At 34.7% G+C, this 9,592-nt stretch overlaps 3 protein-coding genes across 3 annotated transcripts; all 3 read right to left on the bottom strand.

The window, feature by feature from the left end:
* Positions 1 to 284: 284 nt before the first annotated feature.
* On the bottom strand, positions 285 to 1,848 carry PIP2-6 (aquaporin PIP2-1). Its single transcript, XM_004143198.3, has 5 exons — positions 1,749 to 1,848; positions 1,331 to 1,617; positions 961 to 1,256; positions 737 to 877; positions 285 to 643 (listed from the first exon to the last, which is right to left on the bottom strand). Exons 2-5 carry the CDS (start codon positions 1,611 to 1,613, stop codon positions 524 to 526), a joined length of 840 nt encoding a protein of 279 aa, XP_004143246.1. The 5' UTR covers positions 1,614 to 1,617; positions 1,749 to 1,848; the 3' UTR covers positions 285 to 523.
* Positions 1,849 to 4,822: 2,974 nt separating this feature from the next.
* Positions 4,823 to 6,177, bottom strand: PIP2-3 (aquaporin PIP2-2). The gene is made up of 4 exons (NM_001305742.1): positions 5,880 to 6,177; positions 5,482 to 5,777; positions 5,252 to 5,392; positions 4,823 to 5,163 (listed from the first exon to the last, which is right to left on the bottom strand). The coding sequence occupies exons 1-4, from the start codon at positions 6,175 to 6,177 to the stop codon at positions 5,044 to 5,046; spliced, it is 855 nt and encodes a 284-aa protein (NP_001292671.1). The 3' UTR covers positions 4,823 to 5,043.
* Positions 6,178 to 8,004: 1,827 nt separating this feature from the next.
* On the bottom strand, positions 8,005 to 9,360 carry PIP2-1 (aquaporin PIP2-1-like). Its single transcript, NM_001287457.1, has 4 exons — positions 9,054 to 9,360; positions 8,649 to 8,944; positions 8,429 to 8,569; positions 8,005 to 8,336 (listed from the first exon to the last, which is right to left on the bottom strand). The coding sequence occupies exons 1-4, from the start codon at positions 9,358 to 9,360 to the stop codon at positions 8,226 to 8,228; spliced, it is 855 nt and encodes a 284-aa protein (NP_001274386.1). The 3' UTR covers positions 8,005 to 8,225.
* Positions 9,361 to 9,592: the final 232 nt, after the last annotated feature.

Here is a 9,592-nt window from a genome sequence, read left to right as displayed (position 1 = left end):
ATCCCCTTCTCTTAACTCAACCACTTCAAATGTTCTACCAATATAATGTGTATGTTTGTATTAATATTTTGACATAGCTTAATTAGTGTATTAAGGTAGGGTACAGGTCTTGGGTATTCACCCTGTATTAGATTATGTTAACATAAGCATCACACTCACACCGATGTGAGATTATTCTAAAGTCTTAACTCAAACACCTGATTGATATTGGTGTAATTAATAATACAAGAAAAGAAAAGAGGATGAGGATGAGGAGGGAGGAGGGAGGGTATCACATGGTCATATTAAATAAACCCTTGCATAAAGGGAACCCATTCATTAATTCTCTCATCACCAAATCAATCAACAAAGTGAGTTTGAGAATCAATGGCAAAGAAGGTTTGTTTAAATTTGTAAAGAAATTGGATGAAGAAAGATGAACACTCAGCATAAACATAACACACTTCATTAATTTAGTACAAAAAAGCAAATTCAGAATTACAGAAAATGGCAGGTTTTGGAACAAACAAGATAGGGATAAGATTTATAGAGCAGATGAACTTCTGAAGGAAGCCAGAGCTTTAATGGTTCCTGCCCTTATGATCACTACATGATAAAGTGCAGCAATGGCAGCTCCAATGAATGGCCCAACCCAAAAGATCCACTGTTCAAAAAAATTAAATATATATATATATGAAATAAGCTTCAATTTGAAACGGGAAACTTAAATGACAAAAGAGATGAGGAGGAACTTTACATGATGATCCCAGGCCTTGGCTTTGTTAAAAATCACAGCAGCTCCTAAGCTTCTAGCTGGGTTGATGCCGGTGCCGGTGATCGGAATGGTAGCTAGATGAACCATAGTCACAGCGAACCCAATTGGGAGTGGTGCCAAAACCTTTGGTTTTTAAGTTCAAACTTGATTAGTTAATTGAATGACGAAAACAGAGCCTGAACTCAGATTTGTGTAATTAAACTTACTGGGATGTGAGAATCTCTAGCGTTTCTTTTGGGGTCAGTGGCGGAGAAGACAGTGTAAACAAGAACAAAAGTTCCGATTATCTCTGCGGCTAAGCCGGTACCGATGCTGTACTCATTGGCCACCATATTGGCTGCGCCGTTGTACTGAACGTAATAAGTCTTTTGTAATGATTTAGCTAACCCACACCCACAAATGGCGCCCAAACATTGAGCCAAAATGTAAGAAAAAGCTCTGACTAGGGAGATTTTTCGAGCTAACAGCAGCCCGAACGTCACCGCCGGATTAATATGGCCACCTGAAGAGATGAACAAAACAGAGTAATTGATGAACATAATAACACACAGAGGAATTTAAGTAGACTAAACTCACCAGAAATTCCAGCAGTGCAATAAACAAGGACGAAGATCATGCCGCCGACGGCCCAGGAAATGCCTAAAGCGCCGACGCCGCCGCAGATATTGGTGTCGGAGAGTCTGGCATTGCCAATGACAGTGAGAACAAGAATGTACAAGAAGAGAAGCGTGGCAACGAACTCTGCAATAATGGCTCTGTAAAATGACCATTGAGTGAACTCGTCGGAATCGATGAAGGGAGCGGGAGGTGGGTCTTGGTAGTCCTTGACATTGCTTCTTCCATCAATGTTGTTGGACATTGCTCTGTTTTGATGAGAGGAGAGGAGAGTTATGAATTATTATTATGAAGTTAGAAATGGCAAATTAATATTTGGTTTTGTGTTATGTATAGAGCTTTGGAATAGGAATAATCTATTCCTTTGCGTTTCATATACCTTTGGAGAGGGCATCTATACCCTTCCAAATTTATTGGTTTTCTCCCCTTCTTCCTAGTTCTTCTTGTACGAAAATAAAAATTTGTCTCGAAAAGATAGATCCAACGTATCGATAGTGAACATTATATGTCAATTGAACTATACTCGTGTCAATAATCTTTGTTGTAAGTTCAAACATTACAACTACGAGATTGGAAGATTGAACCATTGATTTCTAAAATAAGAGATCATGTCAATTATTATTATCTATTTAATTCAATTGTAATAATTTTATAATAATTGACTTACACTCTTAATTGATTTTAATGAATAAAAATATATTAATGTATTTAGTTGAAAACTATTAGTGAGTAAGTTTATTTATTGTCCATACAAATGGTAGAAATATTTTCAAATATAGTAAAAATGTTTTATAGATAATGAGACATTAACCGACATCTATCAATGTTGGTCTATACCGCTATATTTTAAAACAACTCACTTATTTATTGAAATATTAATTGATTATGTCATGATTATTTAAAATTTATATATTAGAATATAATTTGTTTGAAATTTATATCCAAAGCAATTCTATGTCGTGAAATTTAGGGTAGAAAACCGTCCTTGTTTGTTATTTATTTTCGCTTTACCAAGTTGCTCCATTCATTGTATTTCATTTCGGTTATTTAATGAGAATTGTGAACTATTAACTTAGTGCTCAAAACACATATCTTCAACCCTATTATATGGAAGTGATATTAATTTGCGTTTGATACTCAATTATACGAAGATAATACCTATGGAACATGGATTCCATACTCATAATCTAGTTTAAGGCTCTAAAGTAATGTTATTAATATGATTTTAAGAGCGTTATTAAATGCTTTGTCTACCCTTTCTTTTGCATTGATTATCTTAGAGACAATATTGGATCCCACATTATTAATTTTTACAGAGTCATCCACCTCCTTTCTCACCTACTCCAAACCATTAAATGTCTTTCTTTGAAACTTGAACAACTAATAACTTTAAGAGTATCATACCCTCCACCTTCTTGGTTTCCACTTCATCATCTTTTTAGCATACCATTACAAATCTCAAATTAGATGTATGAACAAAGACAAAAATGAATCTCTAGTTTTAGAAAATGATTTAGCTTGTTGCCTATGGCGGCTTGAGAGTGGTTTGTTGACTAATTAGGATTGAGCACCGACACATAATCGATAGGAAAACTACTTATAATAATATGAATATTACTCTTAATTACTTACTATGGTGTCATATTTTTGTGTAGTGTCTAGTACATTTGTATAGTCAAACTTGTTTGAGTACTATTTGCCATGTTAACATAGTTTAACATCGACAATAATGTAAGATCGGGTGAACATTATTTATCAAATATGGAAGTAATTACTAGAATTGTTTGTCCACCTTATAACGTTTAGTGTAAACAAGTTTTGTGTCGTGTATTAGATGCATGGATAGAAAAAGCCTACATTGTACTACCTTTGTGAGCTAGTTATCACTCAATCTCAATTATTGTCCAACATTCACTAGGGTAAATTAGATAGACTTTATAACTTTATAATTAGAGATAATATTTCAACTTTGTTTAATTAAATGGTGATATCCATATCTCATGAGAATATTTAACAATCTATATTTTGAAGTTCATTTACAAATATACTCCCATTTTTCATGCCACATACTATTTTGAAAGTGAAGAAAAAAAATATAACATATATGAGAAAAGAATTTAAATATGCTTTTTTATATACATTTTATTTTTAAAAAAGGGGCAAGAATCATGCCACCTATTATTTAGAAAGAAATAACAAATATAGTATGCTTTTAAAAAAAGGCAAGAATCATGAGCTACATTACATTTATGATTTATACAACAAAATTGATGCCTCTTAGATCTTAATACACGCGAAGAGTCCTTTTCAAATCCTCCATTCTTGTTTTAATCATCCAATTTTTCTATCAAATTAAACATCTTTTTTAACAAAATAATTCATTTCACTTTTACATTCTAAATTTTTATATTTTCGACAATATAATTTTTAAACATTGATTTGTAACGATTTAGTCATTGTACTTTTAATTTTTTAACATTTTAGTTCATGAATGTTTACTACTTAATAATTTGGTCCTTAATGTAGGGATTAGTATCGATATTTAATAAGATTTTTGTTTTACATAAATAAATCAACAAACTAGTTGGAGACTTAGTAGGTTTAATAAAATAGATCGTCTTCATCTTAAAATGATAGAAATCAACTTCTAGTTTAGGGGTATAAATTTTTACAAACTTGAAAGAACATGAAACCTAAAATTTGGAAATTAAATTATTATGAAATTGAAAATAGAATTACTGAATCCCTAGCAATTAAAGCTGAGAAACCAATTTGTTACTTCCTTGAAAGTATAGATACCAAAAATGTTTTTAAAACTTTTCTTTAATATATGTTTGAAATATTGAACGGTAGATTCAAACTTCTAATTTAAGTATCATACAAGTTGAGTTGTTACACTTTCTTCTACTATTATCTTTGGATACATTATACATACATCTATATGGGTATATATGGGTATTAAATACATGATAACAAATGGTGTACTTTTAGTTAAAGGAGAAGAAACTAAAGTTGGTAATATATGTATATATCAAAATGGAAAAAAGAAATATATTGTGTTTTTAATTTTAAAGTGAGTGTACATTTAAGAATGCACAGACATGTTTTGATGTTCTTCAAGGCACCATGAATGAAGAAACACACACAAAAATGAAAGAAAATAAAAGAACTCAAATGGAAATTAACTAGAAAAGACCGAAAAATGGCAGATTATATGATAGAGTTACAAACTTGATAGAGTTAAATGGCAGATTATACGATTTGTAACCATTGGAAACTAACCAACAATTTACAAACTTGATAGAGTTAAAAGAACAATTGTTCTACACTTTGATTTTGTAATTATAAGTTCTAAGTAGAATCATAAATTCCCATCTAAACCCAATTTGGATTGGAACAACATAAATACCATTTAAAAGGAAAGAAAGTGCAAAATGGCAGATTAGATGATGATTAAGCATAGAAACTGACCCACTTGATTGGATCAAACTTTGCATTAAAACACAGCCCAATATTACATATGACATGTGGGGGACGAAAAACAGAGAGTTAAAGCAAAACAAAAACAGAGCAACTGGAAGGATAGAACAAGGGCACACTTTTTAAAAAACAAGTGCCTTTGGGATTTTTTTCTAAACAACTTCCACATCCATTCATGGAGATTCGTATTACATTCATACGGCAGTCGAACTTCTGAACGATCCCAGAGCTTTAACTGCTCCTGCCCTCAACACAACCTGGTGATAAATTGCAGCAATCGCAGCTCCAATGAATGGTCCAACCCAAAATATCCACTGCCCACATACAAAGAAATAAGTTTCAATTGTTGCATTACATTAAAACGAAGTTCAAATGCTGAAAGAGACTGATTGTTTTTGTTACCTGGTCATCCCATGGCTTGTCTTTGTTAAAGATCACGGCAGCTCCAAAACTTCGAGCTGGGTTGATTCCGGTGCCGGTGATAGGAATGGTGGCCAAATGAACCATAAACACCGCGAACCCAATTGGGAGTGGAGCCAAAACCTTCAATTTCGAAACAAAATTTAGTTAGTTCGATCGAGTGAAATGAGGGTGAACGGTTAAACCAATTTTGGGGAATTGAATGAACTTACAGGAACGTGAGAATCTCTAGCATTTCTCTTGGGATCTGTGGCGGAGAAGACGGTGTAAACAAGAACGAAAGTTCCGATTATCTCCGCGGCTAAGCCGGTGCCGGTGCTGTACCCATCGGCGAGAGAATTGGCTCCACCTCCGTGCTCATTGTAAAGAGCCTTCTGGAATGATTTTACCAAAGCGCAGCCACAAATGGCGCCCAAACATTGAGCCACCATGTAAAGAATTGCTCTAGTTAAAGACACCTTCCGCGCCAAGAACAACCCAAAAGTCACCGCTGGGTTAATATGACCACCTACAATAAAAAAAAAAAAAAAAAGAAGGTAATTTTCCATAAACAGAATGAACAGAGAGAGAAACAGAGGAATTAAACCCAAAAGAAAAAACTCATACTCACCGGAAATTCCAGCAGTGCAGTAAACGAGAACGAAGATCATGCCACCAAATGCCCAAGCAATGCCGAGAATGCCGACGCCGCCACAGATTTGGCCGCCGTTTTTAGTGTCGGATTGGCTACTGTAGCCAATGACAGTGAGAACGGTGACGTACAAGAACAAAAGAGTGGCGACGAACTCGGCAATGATAGCTCTGTAAAAAGACCATTGAGTTAACTCTTCGGCATCGATCAATGGAGCTGGAGGTGGGTCTTGGTAATCCTTGACGGCGAATCCACCAGCTTCAAGATCCTTAGACATGGCTTGTGTTGGTACTTGGTAGTGGGTGAAGTTTTTGGAAAGGAATTGGTAGTTAGAAAAGAGAAGAGTTGTAGAGTAGAGTGATGGAGGTTAGGGATGAAGCGGTGGATTTATATAAGGATGTTTTAGAGAAGTGAATTATTAGAGTTTTCAATTGTTAATTCAAATATTTGTATTGGAATTATCTTGCCGCCCCATTTGGATTAAATCTTCTTCATAATTTAAATGATTTGACACCACCTTTTTTGTAGTTTTGCACGATTGGAAGTTACCAGAAACAAGTATCTCTAATACATACTCACATTACCCTTCAAAACATGCACCCACACATTAGTATTTGATTTCTTTAAAGAAAGAAAGAAACGTTAGTGTCAAAGAAATCACGTGTGGAATAAGTGGGGTAGAGTCGGTGAGAGGTGATGAGTGACTTAAACCGACTTAATACATTTCTCATCATCACCGTCCATTCCCTTATCGTAAACCACTAACCAACCAAGTAAACGCCACGTAATAACATCGGTATCATCAGATTTGATAATAGCCTCAAGAAAAGTTAATGGTCGGTCTAAGGTGGAAAATAAACATTGTGGCTGTGAAAGCTCCACGTGTCATGGATATATAATTGGGGAATTGAAGAAATAAAAGAGAGAAAAAGATAACATACTATTTTAATTTTTAATGTTATGGAATGGAATGGAATTATTGAGATGAAGGAGTGCATCATATAATTTGTCACTTCATGCTTGGATCCGAGCTACCTTTTACTCTTTTTCTTTCTTAAAATAATAACTTTACTTTGCTTTTCTTTCAAGAATTGTATCATCATAGTTTTTCTTTGCCAACCACTGTACCAATTCAATTTTTCTTTTCCTGTTATATTAGCACTATCTTTCTCTCCATTTGTATGGTTTGGTTAAATGACATGATAATTAAATAGAAATATGATAAAAGAATACAGTTGTTTGTGAATAAATTTGGACTTAGACAGACTCAAGCTAAATCCATTGTTGTTTGATTCGAATAGAATAAGAGAGTTAGATACAATACTAAAACACTCAACGTGAAGTCTACGTTGGCCTTAAATTAAGTTAAACATAAGAGAACCTTTGAAAGCAATTGTCATGTAGTTGCTTATGAATCTACAAATTATTAATAAATTAATATGAATTCATATATTCTTATACCGTAATCGACCATTTATATGTATGATTAGTTGTAAATGAGGTGAATTATATATAATTCATCCTATTTTTATAATAAACATTTTGTTGAACTTTGATTTTCTAAATTATGACATAAAATGAAGTAGGATTTTTCTTTTTAAAAATATTTTTTGTTTGCAGCAAATCTCACATACTATAAAACCATTCACACCTGCCTTATACCTAAAACTTACTTTTAAAATATATTGGAGTGATGTATCAATAAGTTTTTCCCTTCTTTTTCTCGTTGTTTTTACACAAGCTTTCATTTAATTACTACATTTTCTTTAGGCTTCACCTACGATTTCTCTCCTCTTTCGACTTCTGTTCACATACTACTTTTTATCTCAATTATTGATTTACATGTTCTTGCTTTTTCTAGTTTCAACTTCCAATAATAACTCTCACTTTTTTCCCCACAAGTTTATCTAAAGTACAAACCCTTCCCTTTCCTTGTATTTAATCTTCATTTTGCTCACCCTACAGCCTACCTCCCACCCTCTCCCCTAAGTGACATCTTAATTTGAAACCCATAAATGACATCTTTTAGACGAGAGATAAAGATTGAATTAGTTAAAGAAACAAATCTCTTTCGATAAAACTAAATAATAATTGAAGCAAGAAATTAAGGAAGATAAATTCACACTTTATAAACATCATGAAAGATCTCGTAATTACATAAAAAGAGTGAAAAAGCACGAAAGCGAAAGATATGGGCATATAAAATAAAAAGCCAATGCCCTTTTTTCTTGTTTTTACAGAGAACACAAACCAAATTGGCATTTTTGCCAAATACTCATGGCACACAATTATTAGGCTTAATCATTTGATTAAAAGTGGATTTAATTAGGAACTTGAGAATGATCCTAGAGCTTTGGCTGCTCCTGCTCTTAAGATGAATTGATGATAAATTGCAGCTATGGCAGCTCCAATGAAAGGTCCAACCCAAAATATCCACTGTTCCATTAAAACAAAAACAAAAAAAAAAAAACATTAGATTATCATTTTTCTAATTTTTAAACACTAAACTATTTTCTTCAAATCCATACCTGATCATCCCACGGCTTGGATTTGTTGAACACAACTGCAGCTCCAAAGCTTCGAGCTGGGTTGATGCCGGTTCCGGTGATCGGAATCGTGGCCAAATGAACCATGAACACCGCGAACCCAATCGGAAGTGGCGCCAAAACCTTTTCATTTCAAATTATATGATATGTCAGCTTCTCTCTCATTAGTATTGAATCATTATTTGATGGACATTAAACTTACGGGGACGTGGGAGTCTCTGGCATTTCTCTTGGGATCGGTAGCGGAAAAGACAGTGTAAACGAGAACGAAGGTTCCGATGATCTCAGCGGCTAATCCAGTGCCCGTGCTGTAGCCGTCGGCGAGGGAATTGGCTCCACCACCGTACTCAGTATAGTGAGCGTTTTGGAATGCCTTCACCAATGCACAGCCACAAATGGCCCCTAAACTCTGAGCCGCCATGTACAATATGGCTCTCACCAAAGACACCTTACGAGCCAAAAATAGCCCAAAAGTCACTGCCGGATTTATATGTCCCCCTGCATACAGTAACAGAATGAGATTGAAGAATCTAAAAACGATGACCGAGATTACAAAGTACAGAAACTAAAATGACAGAGCAATGCGGTATTCTTCCGTAAAACTCACCAGAAATCCCAGCGGTGCAGTAAACAAGGACAAAAATCATGCCACCAAAAGCCCAAGCAATACCCAAAATTCCAACGCCGCCACAAGTCTCCCCTCCATTCTTAACATCACTCTGAACTTTATACCCAATAACAGTAAGAACAGTAACATACAAGAACAAAAGAGTAGCAACAAACTCGGCTATAATAGCTCTGTAAAATGACCACTGAGCAAACTCATGTGGGTCGATCAATGGAGCAGGCGGTGGATCTTCATAATCCTTTCCACTGAACCCACCATGCGCTCCAGCTTCAATATCCTTCGGCATATCTCTAAATCAAACAATCTCAATTCTCAAAATTTGAGTGTTAGAAAAACAAAGGAGAATTTGCTGATGGAGAAACAGGGTAATGGAAATATGTATTTATAGTGCGTGGAAGAAGGAGAAGTGAAGTCTGGAAATTTCACGATAATGAATAAATGTTTGAATAGTGAATTTATGCCGCCCCATTTCGTTGTTCTTTGTTGCTTTTCGTGATCTCATCGTCACTCATAGGCAG

This window comes from Cucumis sativus, chromosome 6 (genome assembly GCF_000004075.3).
Source record: "Cucumis sativus cultivar 9930 chromosome 6, Cucumber_9930_V3, whole genome shotgun sequence".
In the NCBI taxonomy this organism is placed as follows: Eukaryota; Viridiplantae; Streptophyta; class Magnoliopsida; order Cucurbitales; family Cucurbitaceae; genus Cucumis; species Cucumis sativus.
The sequence above is the reverse complement of the archived record's forward strand: the minus strand, read 5'-3'. Positions and strand labels throughout refer to the sequence as shown.

Bases quoted from the DNA above. Each gene is read 5' to 3' on its own strand.
- PIP2-6 (XM_004143198.3), bottom strand. From the start codon at position 1,613: ATGTCCAACAACATTGATGGAAGAAGCAATGTCAAGGACTACCAAGAC. The intron at 1,257-1,330 runs GTGAGTTTAGTC...TCATCTCTTCAG, and splicing joins TTGCACTGCTGGAATTTCTG to GTGGCCATATTAATCCGGCG. The intron at 878-960 runs GTAAGTTTAATT...TAAAAACCAAAG, and splicing joins CTAGAGATTCTCACATCCCA to GTTTTGGCACCACTCCCAAT.
- PIP2-3 (NM_001305742.1), bottom strand. From the start codon at position 6,177: ATGTCTAAGGATCTTGAAGCTGGTGGATTCGCCGTCAAGGATTACCAA. The intron at 5,393-5,481 runs GTAAGTTCATTC...TCGAAATTGAAG, and splicing joins CTAGAGATTCTCACGTTCCT to GTTTTGGCTCCACTCCCAAT. The intron at 5,164-5,251 runs GTAACAAAAACA...GTATGTGGGCAG, and splicing joins ACAAGCCATGGGATGACCAG to TGGATATTTTGGGTTGGACC.
- PIP2-1 (NM_001287457.1), bottom strand. From the start codon at position 9,360: ATGCCGAAGGATATTGAAGCTGGAGCGCATGGTGGGTTCAGTGGAAAG. The intron at 8,570-8,648 runs GTAAGTTTAATG...TGAAATGAAAAG, and splicing joins CCAGAGACTCCCACGTCCCC to GTTTTGGCGCCACTTCCGAT. The intron at 8,337-8,428 runs GTATGGATTTGA...TTAATGGAACAG, and splicing joins CCAAGCCGTGGGATGATCAG to TGGATATTTTGGGTTGGACC.